This window comes from Protopterus annectens, chromosome 2.part1 (assembly GCF_019279795.1).
Source record: "Protopterus annectens isolate FY-2018-M chromosome 2.part1, PAN1.0, whole genome shotgun sequence".
Lineage (NCBI taxonomy): Eukaryota > Metazoa > Chordata > Ceratodontiformes > Protopteridae > Protopterus > Protopterus annectens.
The window spans coordinates 1,691,388,100-1,691,410,016 of NC_056729.1; the positions used below are offsets into that span (position 1 = coordinate 1,691,388,100).

At 42.8% G+C, this 21,917-nt stretch overlaps 1 protein-coding gene across 1 annotated transcript in view; it reads right to left on the minus strand.

The window, feature by feature from the left end:
* Positions 1–21,917, minus strand: part of CLSTN1 (calsyntenin 1) — a gene marked incomplete in the record, with an annotated part of 1,072,885 nt that overhangs the window by 140,842 nt on the left and 910,126 nt on the right. Inside the window, 1 exon segment of the mRNA XM_044063129.1 lies at positions 18,788–18,972. Within this exon segment, the coding sequence (XP_043919064.1) occupies positions 18,788–18,972 (185 nt within the window).

Sequence of the window (21,917 nt, forward strand, 5' to 3'; positions counted from 1 at the left end):
AGACTATGATCTTTGTTAGAAGCATCTGGGGTTGTTCAACTGTCTGAAACGTCTGGAGAGGTACATCCCAAAGAAGGTATTTTACTCTACAACTAGACTGATCAGTGCTCAGTACAAGGGGACAACATCCGCTTTCAATGTGAATGACATTCCCTTGGTGATCAGCTGTGCCAAGCAGATGGATTTTGTGATAACTGTTGTGACATGGTGGTCAAAGGAGAGGGAATTATCAAACCCAGGGTCCCAGGTCTCTAAATATAATTTCATTTTGAAGTGAGGTACAGCCGATGCTATGAGAATGATCCGTCTGCCAAATGCGACACTGTTACGTTTTTTTTTTTTTTTTACATTTTTTAGTATTTAATTTAAGCCCATTTTTAACTACATCAGGCATTTCTAAGTGTAAATTTCTGCTGGAAGGTTACTCTGTCAGACAGAAATTTGACAAAGACTCACTCCTTTTTTGCTGTCATCTGCAAACTTGTTTAGACACAGGTCTTGTTTTTTTAATTTCTAGATACCAAACAAAAGTGGTCCCAGCACTGAGCCCTGTTCACCTTAATGTTCTCTGAAAATGCCTCAGTCACTCACACTTTATGAGTTATGTTTCTTAGCAAATGTATTACCTATTTTACCACATAGGCATTTATTTATGCTACCGTGTGGTAGGCAAGTTGTGTGTACAGTGTGACCACTTTCAACAGCTTGCGATACCTTCTGAAAGAAGTTAAGCAGGTCCAGTTCTGTCCAAATAGAGTTTAGTCCCTAGATATCCTTTGATATCACTCAGTTTCTTCACTTCCACAATTCATTGCTACATACCATAAGATCCTACCATTTTTTCTGCATATTCAAATCTCATTTCAGAAAGGAATTTTCTCAGCCTATGTGAGCCAGAAAAGGTGCACCATTTTTTATTACTGTTGTCAGTGTTAGTCAACATCTAAAATTTTATAACTAGAGACTATCTTGCTGAGGTAAATAAAGTATGCACATTAACAGGTAATGTGAAACTTTTAGACCTAGGTTTCTGGATAAAGCTTTGTGTAAAGAACATGGATGAATCTCTTATACTGCAATGCTACATAAACAACCTGATTAGCTACTTTTATTTTTGTCCACTAAAGGGTTGCTTTGATCGTTGTATCTGCAAGTAATTTTAACATCCGGTCATCAATAAAGAACAGAAAGTACAGTTGTGTACACTTACCATAAATGTAGATGCTCGAGTGTATTCACTGTTGCAATCATCACATTTGGGTTATCTGCTTGCAGTAGCCCTCAGTCAGCCTGATTAACAAAGTTTGGGTCCTGCGTCGGTTGCTGTCTCTTCTTCCGTGACGTCAGGTTGTCAGGGGTATAAAAATGGCAGCTGACGCCATTACATCAGTTTTTCTTGCCCTAGATGTCAGGTGCCCCCCTAATGGGAAGCAATTAAATATATATAAATATACAAGGATATACATCCAACAAAAAAGCAAATACACCAAAAAACTTTTTAAGCATAGTAAAGGAAAGCAGAGGTATAGCCAAAAGAAGTCAGGGGGGGCTGGAGGGAGGGTAACCAGGACTGCAACAGTGAATACACTCGAGCATCTACATTTATGGTAGGTGTACACAACTGTACTATGTTCTTCATGTTTCACTGTTGAAGTCATCACATTTGGGTAGATTCCCAAAGCTAAGGTTCGGAGGAGGAATTTAGATAGCATTAGTACCAGCTAGAAGGCCCTGTAAGACTGCAGTGGCAAAGCCAGCTCTGGATTTAGAGAAAATTAACAAATGATAATGTTTGGTGAAAGTATGTACATAACTCCAGGTAGCAGCTTCTAGGATGTCCCTAGTAGGGACTCCTCTGAGAAAGGCTATAGAGGTATATGTAGCCCTGGTTGAATGGGGTCTGATCCCCTGTGGGATAGGTTTTCCATGGTGCTTATAGCAGAAATGAATGCAATGGCCTATCCATTTAGAAATGGTTTGTTTGAAATAGCCTTCCCCTCTTCCATTGCAGCAAATGCCACCAGCAGTTGATCAAATTTCCCTTGAGGTTTAGTCCTGTCCAAGTAGAATCTAAGTTGTCTGTGCACATCTAAGGAGTGCAATATCTGTTCCCCTTTGTTCTGTGGATTAGGAAAGAAGGTTGGCAAATGAATGGACTGATTAAGAGCCACTCTGGATACCACCTTGGGCATGAAGGATGGATTGGTTCTGAGGGACACCCTGTCCGCATGAAAGATGATGAAAGGCTCTACTGCCATAAAGGCCTGTAATTCAGATACCCTTCTTGCTGAAGTGATTGCTAAAAGGAAAGCTGTTTTCCAAGAAAGAAATTTTATATCTGCAGTAGCAGCTGGCTCGAAAGGAGGAAGAATGAGTTTCTCCAAGACAAAGTTAAGGTCCCAGGCTGGGGTTGGAGCTCTCCTGGGTGGTCTTACATTTTTGGCCCCTCTGAGGAACTGCTTGAGCAGTGGATGAGAGAAGAGGGGAGGTTCTGTGTTATAATGAGCTGAAATGGCTGAGGCATGAATTTTGATGGAAGAAAAAGACAGAGCCTTGTGAAGCATCTCAGTTAAGTATTGTAAAATCTGAGGTAAACTGGGCGCTGCTGTGCTCATCCCTTGAGACTGGTTCCAGGCACAGAATCTTTTCCATTTGTCAGCATAAGATTTTCTAGTACTAGGCCTCCTTGCCTTTAAAATGATATCCATCACTGGTTTACTGAGGGATGGTAAAGGAGAGATTAGGTAATTAGCCAGGCTGCTAGGTTCAGTGCTTGAAGCTGAGGGTGCTGAATCTCATTCTCCTGCTGGGACAATAGGGAAGGAGTCTGAGGCAGATGCAATGGGCCAACCGTGACACACTGCGCAAGAGGGGTACCAGTGTTGGCGTGGCCAGTTTGGTGCAATCAAAATCGTCCTTGGTTTGTCCTGTTTCATCTTTAGTAGTACTTTGGAGAGCAGAGGCAGAGGAGGCAAGGCATAAATTGATAGGTTTTTCCAGCTGAAGGACAGAGCATCCACTTTCCAAGCTTGTTTGTGGGGAGTCCTTGTGCAAAATTTGTCCGGTTGATAATTCTGGGTGGAGGCAAACAGGTCTATATCAGGGCTCCCCTATTTGCTTGTCAACATGTTGAAAATCCTTGGTTCCAGTTTCCACTCATGTGGGTCCATGAGGTTTCTGCTTAGTCCGTCTGCCAGTGTATTTAATTTCCCTGGCAGGAACTGAGCTTGTAGATGCACTTGGTAGCTCAAGGCTGTTACACAATGCCATGGCTAGTCTGCAGAGGGGGGTAAAAATGTGTACCCCCCTCCCCCACTTGTTTATGTACTACATAACAGTGTGGTGTTGTCCATCTTTACCATTAGTTGTCCTGGAAGAATATGGTCCTTGAAGGCTGTCAGAGCATTCTGTACAGCTAACATTTCTTTTCTGATTGATATGCAGGTGCATTTGACTAAGGTTCCATTTGCCCTGAATGCACTTCCCTGCCAGAAAAAAACTAAAAAACTGTCCAAAACCAATAAAGCCAAAACCCACAGAGAAGGCAAGACGACACCACCACAAAAAATGAGTGTTGGTTAGAGACAATAGGCCCCAAAACAGCATCAAGAAACAGTGCCAATCCCTCAGTAACCGAATGAGGAGAAGACACAATAGGCCTAAATGGTGGATTTTGGATCGACTTGTGAGTTTTGGGGATCCCAAAAAGGACCCCAATTCTTGGCTGGTCAATAATACAAAAGTCATATAATTCATAGCTGATCTCCCCATTCATAAGGGCCTCATACAAATGTGAATGAATTAAGCGATAACGCTTAACGTCAAATAGTGAAACAGTTTCGTATTCGTCACTGTTATTTAGTAAATCTAAGATACCTTTCACATAATGTTCCCTTTTCATGATAACGATGTTATTTCCCTTGTCACTTTTCATAAATTGAAATTTATTGGTCATTGCTTGTAAATTCTTAATTACCCTTCTTTCAACACTAGTTATATTATTCAAAAAACTAGGTTCGTTGTTTAACATATGTTCAACATCCTGTATACATGTCTCCTCAAAAACCTTGATGGTATGCTGTAATTTAGGACAATAAATAGAAGGTTTAACAAAAACACGGTTAGAAACAGGTAAATCATGCAGTAAATAATGCAAGTTTAACTTTCTAGTGTACTGCTTTATGTCAATGACAGTCCTAACATAGTTAGCTCTAGAGTGAGGAACAAAATTAAGACCCAATTTAAGGACATCCACCTCGTCGTTGGAAAAACATGTTCAGTCAAATTAATAATACTAAAATGGTCATTCAAAAGTCCTAAGTCTCTTCCCCGAGGACTGGGAGCCCAAAAATGTTCGGCTCCTGGTGAGCACTGTTTTTGTTGTGGCCTGATTTCTCCTGTTCGTAAAAGGAGCTGAAGATGGAACGGGATTCCCAAGTCCTGAACCAGGGACAGTATTAGCCGTAGTGTTCTTAACTATATTATCAACCGTAGTAGGTGGTGAAAAACTTTCAGCTGCCGCAGGTGGATTCCCATCCACATGCGAAGACCCACAGGTGGAAGATTTATCAGTTGAAAGTTTGGATCCCAGTTTTTCATTAACAGTAGAAACAATGGGGTCCGGGAAACCAGGTACTAAAGACAAACTGTTCTCAAGGTTACTGGGACCACCAAAAGCAACAGATTTAGATGAAATCCCAACAACTTGTTTCTTGAATCCTTGTCCATTGCTATTAGAAAACTTATGGAGTTTGTTAGAAACACCAAAGTTTGTGAAAGCAGAATTGTTTTTATAAGATGCAAGATCCCGTAACAATTTGGAATGTTTCCTGTTAATATTATCAACAGAAAATTGTTCCGTTTCATTTGAAATAGTTACAAAGAACTCAGAAAATTTCTGCTCTGCTTAAAATAAGATCCAATGTCAATGATTTCTTTCTTGAGAAGCTCTTTTTTGATGACATTATTATCAAAGAGCAACCTAAGAAAACGTAAACCTGCTTCATTGAAAAAAGGCAGTCAGGGTGTTAAAAAAAGAGTCTCCGGCGTGCACGCCATTGGGGCACTTGAAAAACCGTAAACCCTTTGGAACGATGTTCAGTTCTAAACACCGTGCAAAATAACAATTTTCTACATGAATAGCATTGTACCTTTTTAAAAGCTTGAGCAACTGCTCACGTTTAAAATGGAAATCCTCATTGTAGGGTACGTTGGAAGTTCCTTCGGTTGCGCCCAAGTTGTTGAAAGGGTTCTCCGCACGGTCGAAAAACTGTTGAAAAGTCGCCCGACCAATGATGCGTTGTTGGTTCGATGTCACAAAGTTCGGTTGTCGTGATGGTTGGTCAAAATTAATATCAGCTTCCAAGTCATGAATGGAACCAGCCGGACTGGAGGCTTTAATGGTAGTCTCAGAGTCATTCGCCTTGGTGACCAAAAATTTAAGCGAATTCTTAATTTCAGTCAAAGTAGCGATCAGCAACATATTCAGACTCCCAGCGTCTGAAGAGGGAGTAGCATGAACACTAAGGTTCAATAAAGGGTCGTCGGCAGCCTCAGCCATGGTAAAAGACACAAAACCAGAAAAAAACTAAAAAACTGTCCAAAACCAATAAATCCAAAACCCACAGAGAAGGCAAGACGACACCACCACAAAAAATGAGTGTTGGTTAGAGACAATAGGCCCCAAAACAGCATCAAGAAACAGTGCCAATCCCTCAGTAACCGAATGAGGAGAAGACACAATAGGCCTAAATGGTGGATTTTGGATCGACTTGTGAGTTTTAGGGATCCCAAAAAGGACCCCAATTCTTGACTGGTCAATAATACAAAAGTCATATAATTCATAGCTGATCTCCCCATTCATAAGGGCCTCATACAAATGTGAATGAATTAAGCGATAACAACGCTTAACGTCAAATAGTGAAACAGTTTCGTATTCGTCACTGTTATTTAGTAAATCTAAGATACCTTTCACATAATGTTCCCTTTTCATGATAACGATGTTATTTCCCTTGTCACTTTTCATAAATCGAAATTTATTGGTCATTGCTTGTAAATTCTTAATTACCCTTCTTTCAACACTAGTTATATTATTCAAAAAACTAGGTTCGTTGTTTAACATATGTTCAACATCCTGTATACATGTCTCCTCAAAAACCTTGATGGTATGCTGTAATTTAGGACAATAAATAGAAGGTTTAACAAAAACACGGTTAGAAACAGGTAAATCATGCAGGAAAGAAGGTTGGCAAATGAATGGACTGATTAAGAGCCACTCTGGATACCACCTTGGGCATGAAGGATGGATTGGTTCTGAGGGACACCCTGTCCGCATGAAAGATGATGAAAGGCTCTACTGCCATAAAGGCCTGTAATTCAGATACCCTTCTTGCTGAAGTGATTGCTAAAAGGAAAGCTGTTTTCCAAGAAAGAAATTTTATATCTGCAGTAGCAGCTGGCTCGAAAGGAGGAAGAATGAGTTTCTCCAAGACAAAGTTAAGGTCCCAGGCTGGGGTTGGAGCTCTCCTGGGTGGTCTTACATTTTTGGCCCCTCTGAGGAACTGCTTGAGCAGTGGATGAGAGAAGGGGGGGGCTCTGTGTTATAATGAGCTGAAATGGCTGAGGCATGAATTTTGATGGAAGAAAAAGACAGAGCCTTGTGAAGCATCTCAGTTAAGTATTGTAAAATCTGAGGTAAACTGGGCGCTGCTGTGCTCATCCCTTGAGACTGGTTCCAGGCACAGAATCTTTTCCATTTGTCAGCATAAGATTTTCTAGTACTAGGCCTCCTTGCCTTTAAAATGATATCCATCACTGGTTTACTGAGGGATGGTAAAGGAGAGATTAGGTAATTAGCCAGGCTGCTAGGTTCAGTGTTAGAAGCTGAGGGTGCAGAATCTCATTCTCCTGCTGGGACAATAGGGAAGGAGTCTGAGGCAGATGCAATGGGCCAACCATGACACACTGCGCAAGAGGGGTACCAGTGTTGGCGTGGCCAGTTTGGTGCAATCAAAATCGTCCTTGGTTTGTCCTGTTTGATCTTTAGTAGTACTTTGGAGAGCAGAGGCAGAGGAGGCAAGGCATAAATTGATAGGTTTTTCCCAGCTGAAGGACAGAGCATCCACTTTCCAAGCTTGTTTGTGGGGAGTCCTTGTGCAAAATTTGTCCGGTTGATAATTCTGGGTGAAGGCAAACAGGTCTATATCAGGGCTCCCCTATTTGCTTGTCAACATGTTGAAAATCCTTGGTTCCAGTTTCCACTCATGTGGGTCCATGAGGTTTCTGCTTAGTCTGTCTGCCAGTGTATTTAATTTCCCTGGCAGGAACTGAGCTTGTAGATGCACTTGGTAGCTCAAGGCTGTTACACAATGCCATGGCTAGTCTGCAGAGGGGGGTAAAAATGTGTACCCCCCCTCCCCCACTTGTTTATGTACTACATAACAGTGTGGCATCTTTACCATTAGTTGTCCTGGAAGAATATGGTCCTTGAAGGCTGTCAGAGCATTCTGTACAGCTAACATTTCTTTTTTGATTGATATGCAGGTGCATTTGACTAAGGTTCCATTTGCCCTGAATGCACTTCCCTGCCAGGTGAGCCCCCCATGAATAATCTGATGCGTCTGTTGTTAGGGTTTGGGCAGGAGGGGGTAGTGTGAAAGGTAGTCCTTTGTTTTGGTGGCAGGCCTCTGCCCACCAAAGGAACTTTAGGCGTAGGCAAGGTATGATAGGAATCATTGCTTCTAGATCCTGAGAATGTTGACACCATACACTTTTTAGATACCATGGTAGTTTCCTCATATGCAGTTTTAATTATAGAATTAGAAGAATGCAGGAGGCCATGAACCCCAAGGCTTGCAGTATTTGCCTTGCAGACAGCAGGGTTTTTGTGAACACTTGCTTGAAGTAGGTTGTCAAATGAATTTGTTTCTCTGGCATGAGGAAAGACATCTGGGAAGATGTATTCAAACTTGCATCCAGGAATATAATTTGTTGACAGGGTACCAGGTGTGATTTACTTTCATTCATGGTGTGCCCCAGACAAGTTAGCACCCTTTGTACATAGGCCAGATGATTCAAAAGTATGTCCTGGCTTTCTGCCTGAATTAGACAATCGTCCAGGTATGGGTATATTTGAATATTTCTTTGCCTGCAAAATGCAATAACTGGAGCTAGGCACTTTGTGAATACCCTGGGTGCAGTAGATAATCCAAAGGGCAGTACAGAGAACTGATGGTGCGTGTAACCTGCTTTGAAGCTTAGGTATCTTCTGCAAGATTCCCTGATTGGGATGTGCAGGTATGCTTCTTTTAAATCTAGTGCTGCCAACCAGGCATCTTTGCCTCGCATAGGAAGCAACTGGTGAAGAGTCAGCATCTTGAATTTTGGAATCACCAAAAAGGTGTTTAGAGTAGACAGGTCCAGGATAGGACGCCATGAATTGCCTTTTCTGGGTACCAGGAAAAGTCTCGAGTAGAAACCTTGTCCCTTTTCCTCTTCTGGTACCAGTTGAATAGCCCCCATGCTTAAGAGAGAGAGTACTTGCTTTTGGGCCTCTGCCCACTAATTTGGGGGTAGATCTGGCCACCTGCTTGGTGCTGGCAACGTGTGGAAGTGAAATCTGTATCCCTGGGACACTATATTTAAAACCCATTTGTCCTGGGTAATGAGTTCCCAGTTCTTTGTATGAAGAGCAATCTTTCCCTCCAAAGGGGTGGTCAGTTGATAAGTGCTTGGAAGAGTTAAAAACAAGTCATTGAGACAGTTTTCCATAGAGGGGAATTTTATTACTCCCAGATTTGGAAGTGGAGGCCCCCCACTGCTTAGTCCTGTGCGTACCCTGGGACTGCAGCCTGGGAGCTCTGCTGGATCTGGGTTTGGACTGAGAAGGTCTGGAAGAGGCAGGAAAGGACCAATTCTTGGAAGGCCAATGCCTACTAAATCTTGGAGGATGTACTTGTAAAAAATCTTTAACAGTTTGCATAGATTTAGCTTTTTCTTCCATCTTTTTAAGAACTTCTTCTGCCTTGTTGCCAAACAGGCGGTCCTGGTTTATGGGAGCATCCAGTAATTTTGCTTTAACATGATCAGGTAGGGATTGCTCCTTAAGCCAAGCATGCCTTCTAAGTAGAGACCCAGTTACAGCAGCCCGTCAAGATGCCTCTACAGAATCAAAACCACATTGCAAGGTAAGTTTTCCAACTTGTTCAGCTGAATGCAGTAAATCCTTATTTTCAGCACAACCAGGAATCATCATTTTCTGTTTAAGCAATTCAATAATATGCTGCTGATACTTAAACATATGAAACTGACAGGTCAAGGCCCTAATGGCCAAAGTTGCAGAAGTATATACCTTCTTTCCCCATCTATCCAGCGCCCTGGAGTCTCTATCAGAGGGGGTAGGATTTTTGGCAGTAGTAGCTTCAATGCCCTTGGGCCCCCTGAAATGGTCTCAGGATCCGCAGTAGGATTTTTAAAAAGGAACTTGTGAGAGTCAGGGATCCTGTAATACCTAGCAGGTTTTCTGTGAGCAGGAGGTAGAGAGTCAGGGGCTAAGCTAGAGTCTGGAAATGCATCATCAACTATGTCTACTACAGGAGGTATGGCTAAAGGCCTGTGCTGGGGCAGGAGTAAGAAATCCCTAAGCCTCTTTTTTAGAATCAGTGAAATCCTGACTTTCCCAACAAAAATGCTCCCTGAGGGTATGCAAGGTTTCACCAAAAGAGAAATCCTCTGGAGGGGAATCAGAGGGAATACAGTCCTCAGCATCAGAATCCTCATAAAATACTGGTCATCAGAGGAAACAGAAAAGTTCAGAATCCTGGGCAGAAGTATCATAAAGAAACTCAGTCCTAGGTCTTTTAGAGGGGGAAGGCTGGCTTCCCCTGATTAAACTAATAAGGTCTTCAGCCATTCTTATCATTTGATATTTAGGCATAGAGGCCTGACCATGCGGTCTTGGCATCAGTTTTCTAGGTATAGTTCGAGATTTAGGCCTTGAAGAAGAAGATGGCTTTGGTTTAATACGCAAGTCAGTAGGTCTGAATACACCCTCAGAAGCCGGTTTCTGCATAGCGGCTCCAGACCCATCCAAGGTAGAGACATCCGCAGGTTCCACAGTAGAAGCATCTCGCGGCATACCGGACTCCGAATTAGAGGCCTGTGAATCAGAAGTAGCGGGTATCAGGGGCTGCGAAAGCACCTCACTGAGTATCGGCGAACTGGCGACTGGCTTAGGAGAAGCGTTGTTGGCAGCTTTGGACCTAGGTGGCCTGCCACTGTCTTTATCTTTGCGTTTTTTCGGAATGTCGGTAGTCGGATGGCTGACTGAAGACATATCAGGATAATTGAACCGAGCACCAAAATATTTAGAAGTGTAAATATACAGACGACGGATAGTTTGTGGTTTAAATAAGGCACAAAACTGATAGCGAGGTACGTGACCATACGTCATGGTCAGGGACTAGGCAAGGAATACAGCATGAATGAAAATCTTTATGAGGTATTTGCTTTCTACAAGTAATGCAATTATTTACTTTTACTGACATCGGTTAAGCGCAAGAAAAAGTTTCACCAATGGAGTACTTAGCTTTTAGTTGAAGACTTCGGTTCTGAAACTCGAAAACGAAAATTTCAGGAGTTGGCCGACTGGCACTTGCAAACTGATTCTGCTTCGGGCACTGCACGGCAAGAAAGACTGATGTAATGGTGTCGGCTGTATGTTTTATATCCCTGATGACCTGATGTCATGGAAGTAGAGACAGCAACCAACGCAGGACCTAAGACTTTGTTAATCAGGCCGACTGAGGGCTACTGCAAGCAGATAACCCAAATGTGATGACTGCAACAGTGAAATACGATGAAAAATTGCTAGGTTGAAATGACAACTTTGTCACATTAGGAAGATTATGGGGGAAGGTCTGGCAATTGTTACCCTATTTACCTAGTTTGTTGTAGAATGTTAAGTGCCCCATGAAAAGCTTAGCAGCAAATTGTAGTTAGTACAAATTTATTTAATATTTGTTAAAGGAAAGGAGGAGTAAAATCTCTGGTAGTCGGGCCTGCCAAGGGCTGCCACACGAAAACCCATACAGTCATTACTGCAACATAACCCAAGTTTCTATGGCAATGTACTTTACAAACAATTTTGACTAACCTAGAAAACAGAGATACAAGCAGTACAATTAGTCTATACCTAATTTGCAAGTAAAGTTTAATATGGTAACAACTATTCAGAATGTAAAATTATATTACAACATTGGTATAATGCAGGGAAAAATTATGCACACTGTATCTAAATTAGGATGAAAATACATAAAATATGTTAAGCATGTGTCAAGTATCCACGGTGGTGCATCGGTAGTGTTGTTGCCTCACAGCAAGAGGTTCTCCCGTTCGATTCTCGGCTGGAGTGCGGGGAGTGCCTTCTGTGTGGAGTCTGCATGTCCTCCCCGCGGTTGGGTGGGCGTTCAAAAGACATGCGTAAATGGGCGTGCCTTCGCTGAAGGTTGAATGTTGAGCTGGCACCTCGGCATTTGTCAAAATTTAGCGGACCGGAGTTCCGCTGTGGTGACCCTTAACCGGGAAAAGCCGAAAGACAGCAACATGTTAAGCATGTGTCATATAAAGGAGAATCCAGCTGGATACTGGAGACTGTGCAAAGACAATGCAAAACATATGGATTTCCCTAAGATGCCCATTTTTAGATATCAGAAATTAAAATATTGCAATAAAAGAGTTACAGTGATGCTGATTCATTTCTGTACAAAAGAATATTAGATATGATGAAAAACAATTCTTGCTTCAGGATGTAGCTTTCCTTTAACAACAAGGATTTATTTGATTTTGTTTGTTTACTGGAAAAGTACAACGATCACCATGGGCCAATGTAATGTACAAAGTCTATTGTTGGGAAAGCCAGAAGTATTGCAAGGCATCTCCTGGTTTCATATTATGTACAATTTAATGAAGCCCAGTTTACGACCACTCAGCAACTTCTTGGCAGTATATACCTTTGCATTTTTCCTGTTAAATTTTTCCAAACAAAACATCCATAGGCACGGTTTTGATTTTGAGGATTGTTAATGGTAGAACATTCTGTGTAAGTGAACTTAATAGTGTCAAAACATTTGATTATTAGATGACTACTTGGATTAAGAAACCAATATTCAAGTCACATTTCTTCAATTGGCAGCACATTACACTTGCACAAAGAATAATAAAACTAGAATATTTGAAGAGTTTACAGTATAAAAAAAGAAATTATGTACTTACCATAACATTCCATCTGTGTTGTTGATCTTCATTAATCCTTGACGTATGGGACTTGGCTCCAACTCTCGGAACAGACTCAGCCATTATTACAGCTTGTGAGAACCAAAAACTCTTGAGCTAAGTCCCAACCCAGGATGCCCCTCTCTAGATTACCACAGGTCGAGTTTGCAACTATAAAGGAAGACTAGAAAAACAGCCCCATTCCAACTGAAGAGGCCATCTCTAAGGTCATATATGAAATAAAAGATAACTAGGACTAGAGTACGATCCTGCAAGGAGTCTGAAGGAGGGGAAAGAAGGTTGGGGTGTCAAGGATAAATGAAAATAAACAACACAGGTGGAACGTTATGGTAACTACATAACTTTTTTATCTGATGTCAGTCTTCATTCATTCTTTCTGTACGAGACCGAGTCCTCAGCTACCTTGTATCTTGGGAGGCCCTTATGGAAGGATATTCCTGACTACCACAGAGCCAAAAGACGCTCTTCCCCTGAAGACTAGATCCAATTTGTAATGAGTGATAAAGGTATGTGGAGTAGCTCAAGTGGCTGCTGCACATATTTCATCCATGGAAGCCTTTGAGTGAAAAACAGCACACATGGCTACTGCCTTTATAGAATCTGCTCTCAATGGTGCTGGTAACTGGAGTTTTTTCTTATTGTAGATGAAAGTTATACATTCCCTTAACCACTTAAAGTGACATTTGAAACTGGTTTCATCAGTGATGGACCTGAAAAGGAGACAAATAGCTGATATGACTTCCTAAAATCCATAGTTCTGTTGAGATAAAAAATGCAATTGCTTGTGAACATATATTAAGTGTAAACAATATTCTCCCTTATTAGAAAAATTAGGGAGGAAGACTGGTAAATCAATAGACTGATTAATGTTAGTTTCTGATACTACTTAAGGAAGAAAAGATGGGCTGGTTTTTAATGAAACCCTGTCCTTATGAAAAAGCAGCTATGGGGGTTTTGAAGATAAAGCTCGTTATAACAGCTACCAGAAAAGTGTTTTTCCATGAAAGGAACTTCAAGTCACAAGTAGCCACCTGCTCGAAAGGGGAATGGACCAAAGACTATAGAACCATATTAAGATCCCAAGAAATGAGGATCCTTATAAGGTGGTTTTAACCTCAAGCTGCCTTTCATAAAAACTTTACACTATCTATGTGAGATTAACAAATGCTCTTCTAAGCCATCATGGAAGTTGCAAATAGCAGCTAGTTTGACTTTAACAGTAGAAGCAGCAGCTCCCTGTTCGAAATATATTGCTAAAAATTTCAACACCTTTTCAACTGGTGCAGAGAAGGGATCAAGGCCATTATCACGTGCCCAAATAGAAAATCATTTCCACTTACTGTGGCAAAGTTTCCTGGTGGAAGGCTTATGGGAAGCCAACAAAATTTTTCGGACCGGACAGGATAGGTTATTTTGCCTGGCGATCAATGGAATTTGAGGAAGCGAGATGTAAGCTTGAGGTTTTGCAGACTGGGGTGAACTAGTCCCGGAGAATGTGACAGAAGGTCTGGATCTGGGTCGAGAGTCCATGGATGGTGAATTAGATGAGGCCAGAGAAAGGGGACCCAGACTTGTCGAGGCCAGAAAGGAGCAATAAGGATCACCTTGCTCTTCAACCTGATGGCTTCCTTCAAGAAGTGAGGTATTAGTGGAATAAGGGGGAAAGGCACAGAGCAGTCCAGAGGGCCAGCTGTGAAGGACAGCGTCTCTGGGGGACTCCCCCGAGGGGGAATTAAGGTGAAGTAGCTGCTGCACTTGTTGTTCAGGGATGATGAAATATTTTGCAGTAATGCTGGCTCCAGTGAAGGAAAATCTCCTTCACCACTCTAGGACTGAGAGACCACTCGTGTGGCAGGAATATGCATCTGTTCAGCTTGTCCTCTTATCACATTCAAACTCCACGGGATGTGCAATGCTACCAGAAAACAGTTTGAAAAAATTGCCCACTGCCACACTCTGAGAGGTTCTCGACACAGGGGGTATGACTTGGTTCTGCCCTGTTTGTTGACCAGAAAACTGACATATGGTCTTAGTGAATCGCAATTGTTCCCAGAGGATGGGCAGCTTGAAAGGCTTGCAACACTAAAAGCACTGTTCTCAACTCCAGAACATTGATATGCAAATCCGCCTCTATCAGGGACCAATGTCTTGGACTGTTCTGCCCAGCTAATGCCCCCCCCTCCCCCCCCAACTGGGAGGCATCCATGGTCATTATGGCTTTGGGCTGGGGTGAAACAAAGGGCGGACCCAAGAGAATCTCCTCCGATTCCATCCACCAGGATAAGTCTTTCTTGCAACACCTTGTGACCTGGATGAGATGCGTCAAGGGATGAGTGAGGATGGACCACTGGGAGGCTAGAAGACACTGCAGAAGTCTTATATGAAATCTTGCTAGTGGGACCAGCGTGATGGCCGCTGCCATAGATCCTAGAGCTTGTAGAACTAAGAGCAGGTACCTTGTCACTGCAGAGAACACTTTCCACCTGGGACCTTATCTTCTGCAATCTGTGATGAGGAAGGGAAGCTATACAAGAGGTGGTATTCAGGTGAGCTCCTACAAACTCCAAATCTTGATTCAGACTTAGTTGGGATTTCAAGTGATTCACTGTGATAAATAGACAAGCACAAGTACATAGAATAACATCTCTTGTCTGCTCTAGTACATGCCTGGTGGGAGCGGTGACGATGGAAACACTCAGAATCCGTGCAGTCTCAAGTGAGCTGCAAGTACTGCCATACACTTGGTGAGCACCCTGGGTGCTGTGGTGAGACTGAAAGGCAGAGCTCTGAACTGATGGTGACTGGCTCCTAGCTGTAAGCAGAGGAATCTTCTGCAGTGCTTGTCCATTTGTATGTGGTAATACACATCCTGAAGGTCTATAGAGCACATCCAATCATCTTTTCCTAAGAAAGGTAGAATAGACTGAACAGTGACCATCTGGAATTTTGTCTGCTGAACAAACTTGTTCAAAAGGGTAAGATGCAAAATTGGTTTCCAGGCCCTTGCTTTTTTTGGCACCTAAAAGAACCTCGAGTAGAATCCGGATCCTATCTGGTCTGGTAGGACTTCTTGGATGACTTTCTAGCAGCATTTGAATTTCCAGAGCTGCCTGATCCCTCTGATTGGGTGAAACATCAGAGATTCTTCTTTATCTCTTGGAGTGAGAATGAAGGGAATGTAGTATCCTCTGGAAATGATCCTTCACACCCAAATGTCTATGATTATTTGTCGCCAAGCTAGTGAGTGCAAAGATAATCTTCCCCTGACTGCTTCCAGAGGCAAGCAAATCAGGCCTCCCTTCAGAAACGCTGGTTGGGTTTTCTTGAGAAAGAATCTCTGGAACCCTGATTTTTCTGGCCATTTCTACATGTGAGGTTGGCGTCTTCCATTGGATATTCCCCTTTGCCCCGAGGGGAGCCACTGCCATGTGTCCTGAAAAGGCCCTTGGGATTTCTTCAACTACATTTTTCCGCTCCTCTGGTTCCTGGAGTAGGACCGCTGGGGCAGCAGAGAAATGTATACCCACTGCAGACAGTGTCTTTTCATCATTTTCACACTTGGCTAAGGTGTCTCAGACTTTGAGGCCAAATAGGGACTATCCGTTAAAGGACGCATTGATGAACGAATACTTAAATGGCTCTGCAAATTCACACAAGTGCATCCAGGCATACCTCCTTATAGAAACGCCGGAACCCACTGCCCTAGTTGTCCCTTGGCTGCATGTGAAATGAGCCTCATGGACGAATTGGAAATAGACTCCAGGATGGCCAGCTGGGAGGCCACTTTATCTTGTACCTCCTCAGACACAGCTCCTGCAAGGGTATCGGACAGCTCCTTGATCAGATCCCTCTGAAGTCTAGCAAAATGTGCCATGAAATTCAAAGACCGTAAAATCAAAGGTCAATGAAGTGTATACTTGCTTCCCAAATCTGTCCATTGCCTTCGACTCTTGGTTAGTGGGATGAACAGTGGAGCTCTCTTCTGCAAGTTCCTTCTTTCTGGCTGCCGCAACCACCATGGCAACTACCGCTACTCCCTTGGCCCAAAACTGATGGTCCTCTGGTGCTGAGAATTTTATCCAGTCTCCTGGGTATCAGCTCTACAGAATCAGGGGCCTTATGCCCGCTGTGCGATCAACTTAAGATCATCAGCAGGCAGGGTCACCCAAGAAGTAGAAGGGCGAACAATGAAAGCTTGCAGGTACAGTGACTCCTCTGAGGAAGGGTCTTTTGGCTTCTATCCACTCCTCTACTTTAATATTTCAAGAATGTCCCCAAATGAGGTGTCTTCTGGGGTGACTGGAGGGAACCCTCCCTGTCATCGAAGTCCGTATTCTCTGTGACAAATTCCTCTGGGGAATGTAGGTGTTTCCTCTTACACATCCTTTTCCATGGCACCTCCTTAGTGGGAAGCTCTGTGGAGGACTCAGAAGAGGTGAGGCCCTGTGCAGGGGTATTCTGCACCTCTGGTGCTCACTGTCCAGGAGAGGTGGCTGGAAGAAGCTCTGGATGAAGGAGAGTCCCAGGAAAGTGCTCCGATAGGGAAGGAACCAGCTGCGAACCTGCAGAAGCCAAAGCTCTCCCCCATGACCTGGAAAGCAGGCCCCCAAAGAGGGATGGGAGCCTAGCACCGGGAAAAAACTTCAGAACCATGGCCCCATCCTGCTCCGACAAGACCGCCACTGAAATCAAAGCCAGGGAAGAGCCAGCATGTGCAGAGAATCGAAGAAGGAAGAATGGCTCCTAGAAAACTAGAGCTGAACCATGCAGTGTAGCTATTACCCTGGCAGTCCTCTGGATCCGAAGGAATCGAGGAGCTCAGGGCAGACACTAGAGCTGAAGGTATAAAAGCTGTTGGTTCCAGAACAGCCGGAACTGGGGGGGATTGGAGTTGTGGTCTCTAATGCCTTGGAGGAGGTTAGAGGAGGAATGCTGGTGGAGTCCTTGGAGAAAAGGTCCCATCTCCAGAAGGGAGTGAAACCTGTGAAGAAACTGCAATACCCCTAGCCATGAGAAGCTGATCCACCAACCTCACAATGCCAACTTGTCAGACTCCTGGAGAAATTAACACAGAGTGTTGATGGGAATTCAGGCCTCTCAATGAAGGGGCTTGGAAGGTGACCCACAAAGGGTTCTACTGAGGAGGAATACCTAGTGCTGGGTACTGAAGAAAGTCCTGGTTCCAAAGTTACTGACAGCACCATAGAAGGGACCAGTACCAAGGGAGATGTTGTCACCAGTGTGGTCGGTGTCAAAATTGTTGGCACCGAAATTTGCGTTGCAGATGTGGTTGTCACAGTTGGTGCCAAAGTCAGTACTGTAGCTTGCTTGGTGCTTAGCTTCAGTTCTGATGAATGCGTGGGAACCAAAGATTTTGGTTTCTTGTGTGCCGGAGCCAAAGGGGACAATGGCACTGAGAGACTCTTCTTCCTTCTAAGATCAAATTTTTAAGAAGAGGATGAGGAGGAAGATGGGGAAGGCGGATCCGATTTCGATTTTCTAGGCTGACTGGACAAAGCCTCTTCAAAAGACGTCTTAATCAGTCCTTTCAAAATAAGCTTGTTTTTTCCTTTCTATAAGGCCCTGGTGACTAAAAGCTTGACCAACATCGCAATCTTCTAGTATGTGCACTGGGCCCGAGCAATAGACACAAGACATGTGCCCCTAAGAATTGGGCATTTTCCTTCCACAATCATGGCACTGTTTCAAACCAGTAGTAACTTTACTTTCATCTGCCATTTTGAACAGGAAAAAGGGAAACAAGCTGCAGAAAACACCCTCTGCACCCAAACAATGGAAAGAAAGTGAGAGAGAGAGGGAAAGGCTACCAACAATGGTAGGTCAGAACTACCAGGAGGTAGAAAGTAGAGGGATAGAGGCTACCAACGATGGTAGAAAGGATAGCACGAGGTACAAAGGTTGAAAGAACACTCACTCACAAAATAGACTTGGAAGTAAATAAAACTACAACTATTTTCTATTTTAACAAAGAATAACACTACCAACAATGGTACGAAAGAACACTGAAGTGTGTAAAGGGAGATAGTATAAGCAAAGAACAGAAGGTGAAACATTTTTAAACTGGGTAGGCAGAAAAGGTCATCAAGAAAAACCTAAAAAGATTTTAACTAAGTTATAATTAAAAATAATGAAAATATACTTAGCACAAGACAGCCTGGTCGACCTTCCTATGCAGAAGAGTGGCAAACGAGATCTGAGGTAATCTAGAGAGGGAAATTTTGGGTAAGGACTTGGCTCAAGAGTTTTTGGTTCTTGCGAGCTGTTATAAACACCAAGCAAGTTTTGAGAGTCAGAAATGAGTCCCATACGTCAAGGATAAATGAAGACTGACAACATCAGGCGGTATGTTTTATACTTCCCCTTTGCTCTGAAAAAAAATTCTGCTGTGAGAGGAGGAAAAAAGTGAGAAGTGCACAAGAGGAATGTGATGTTCCTAACAAACTGAAGGAATTGATCTTAATGTCACAAAACTTACTTCCATGGGATTTACTGTGATGGTCAAGGCAGAGTCATCCCAGTCCATTTCATTTTCTTTCCCATTTTCGTGGTCTCGCATTGTCCTCTGATGTGCAGCACGGATTCTGAAAACTCCCAAAATAATCATAAATGCCAGGAAGCTGACACACACCACGATGACAATTGTAGCAGCACTGGGAACAACTGCAGATAAAGCAAATTGTTTAGGGTGGAAAAAAATAAATGTGACTGCAATTCAATGCAATAACTAAACTTAAGAAAAATATGTATTAATAAAAACTAAACTCTAAAATGGAAAGATGTTAAGCCAGGATAAACATTTAAAGTATCAGACTTCCAAACAGTTTCTGTTCTGTAAATAACATCGTAGTATTCATCTTAAGCACATGAACCCTATCAATCTATCCTCCACTTCTTATAAATAATATCAACTATGGATGCTAGTTTTTCTATTACCCACTATACACAAGGGAACAAAGGATTAGTGTGGATGATTAGTTTCTTGTTAGTCGTCACCCCTCTGGGTCACATGTGGGATACCAGACTTAACTAGAACCTTCTGGCTTTTCCTCTCCTCTTTCTCACAGCCAAAAAAAAAAAATGTAGCAGCAAGAAAAGTTGGATGCTAAAATTTAATTTATAGGAAAAAATTAGGGCTATCAAACTCTCCGATCAGGTAAAACCACCTTACATTTCTGATTAACCGGTGTAATGGCAGAAGGGAAAACATATCTATTTACTCAAGATATTCCTACCCTTCCAAAGCCAGCAGAACTGTGTATGGTACCTTCTTCCACAACTAAATCTACAAAAGAACAGGCTGCCTCACCAGTGTAACAAAAGGGCTTTTCTGTTATCTGGCCGATTTTTCAGTAAAGGTTTCTCTCAGGAAAGAAAATGCCTATCTCATTCTGGTCTTCCACCTGGCATTAGCTTAGCACCTGTTAACTTAAGAAAAACCTAGTGCCACCTCCAGAGGAAATGTTCTATGGGGAAAAATATCACAATAACCACACTAGAAAATGTCTTCAAATTAAATTGGGAAAGCTGTTGTTGTTGTTTGTCTTTCGGCTTTTTCCCGGTTAGGGGTCGCCACAGCGGAACTCCGGTCCGCTAATGATTGGCAGTAGATTTTTATGAACGCCGAGGTGCTAGCTCGACGTTCAACCTTCAACGAAGGAACACCCATTTACGCATGTCTTTCAAATGCCCACCCAACCATGGGGAGGACATGCAGACTCCACACAGAAGGCACTCCCGCACTCCAGCCAAGAACTGAACGGGAGAACCTCTTGCTATGAGGCAACAACGCTACTGCTGCACCACCGAAAAGCTGTAAAGATTTCAAATATAAAGGGGAAATGAACAAGGGTATCCTACCACTGCAGAAGTATTACCTCAAAGATTTGATATGACTAGTAAGCACATCATGCAACTGTTGCCTATCTATGGGGCAAGTCCTTGCAGCAGACTACCAAGTTAGTAGAAACTGAAGCCTTGCAATTCAATTAACCCAGGGAAGGACACTGACCTACTAAAGCCTGCCCTGCTCCTAGAGTGGAAATTTGGCAAGTAAAGGTCTATGAATGCATGGATGGACATTGAGGTTCACATATTTAAAATGTGTAACAGATGGCAGTAGCTCTAGTGGAATGAACCTCAATGCTACCAGCAGGTGTGTTTTTTTTTTTGTCCTAAAACATGTAATACAGCGAGTAAGTATATCTGTTTTATCAGGGGAAGGGGCCTGAAGAAAACCAACAGGTTTAGTTCTGTTCACACTGTATACTACTTGCTTGTATACATCCATGGCAGGCACAACTGTTTGCTTGTGCCTTGTTGCCCCTGCTTGAAAAAGAAATCTGGTGCCCATCTGAAACTGTGTAAGGGAGTTCAGACATAAATGCCTGAAACTTGCAAATCCAAATGTGAGAGGTCAATGCCACTAAAGAAGTGTTTTTACAAGAAAGAAATCCAAGTTGACAGTACTAGCTACCTCAAATCACAATGTTCAAAAAACATATATTGAACAGAGTGAACACTGAGGAGACCTCCATAAAATACCTACTTTTTGGGATGATTGCCAAATCCATCAAGACTTGTGGGAAAACGGTGGTGCATGCATGGAACGTAGACACATTTATAACAACAAAAATACTCCTATTTTATAAAGATGATACAGCAGCCCCAGCAAGCATGGTATACACATGATTTTTATATCCACAAATTGCTAAGCTACCTATAAGACAAGCTTTTTCCCTTTTGTTACGTATGATTGGTCTAGAGAATCTTTTCTTATTCAGCAGCACATCAGAGTATAAAACAGAGCTGTTAGAAACTATGTGCAAATTCACCAAGGATACAGGCTCAAAAATTTAAGGCTTGTACTCAGCAAAGAGCAAGGGATAAAAAGTACAGTTTTGTACCTACCATAAATGTAGATGTCCGAACTGGATAGCATCTGCAGTCATAACAACTGGGTTGTCCTGTCGTCAGGCAGCCCTTCAGTCGGCCGGATTCCAAAGTCCGGGTCCGGCTTCGGCTGATGTCGCACTCCACCCGACGTCATCTCTGTTGGTCTTCGGGTATAAAAGCATCAGCCGACGCCATTTTCCTCAGTGTTTCTTGCCCCAGATGCCAGAAGCCCTCTTGCAGGCTAAAATTTGGATAGATGCCAATGTTTCCAAATAGATAGAGGTAAACACAACAATAAGCATGTATGTACATATATACAAACAAATACACCATAAAGACTCCCCAACAGCTAGCTATTAGGAGGGTAAACACCCTAGGAGTACCACAGAGGGAAGGAGGGAGGGTAATCCTGACTGCAGATGCTATCCAGTTCGGACATCTACATTTATGGTAGGTACAAAACTGTACTATGTCCTTCATGGATGCATCTGCAGTCATAACAACTGGGTAGAATACCATAGCCAACTAGGGAGGAGGATAAAAGTAGATTATGGTGTGTTTAGGATCCCTTGCAGTACAGCAGTGGCAAACCCTGCTCGGGATCTGGAATATAGAGGCAAATTATAATGCTTGGCAAATGTATGCACGGAGGTCCAAGTAGCCGCCTCAATAATGTCTTTGGTTGCCACTCCTCGTAAGAAGGCTGTGGTAGT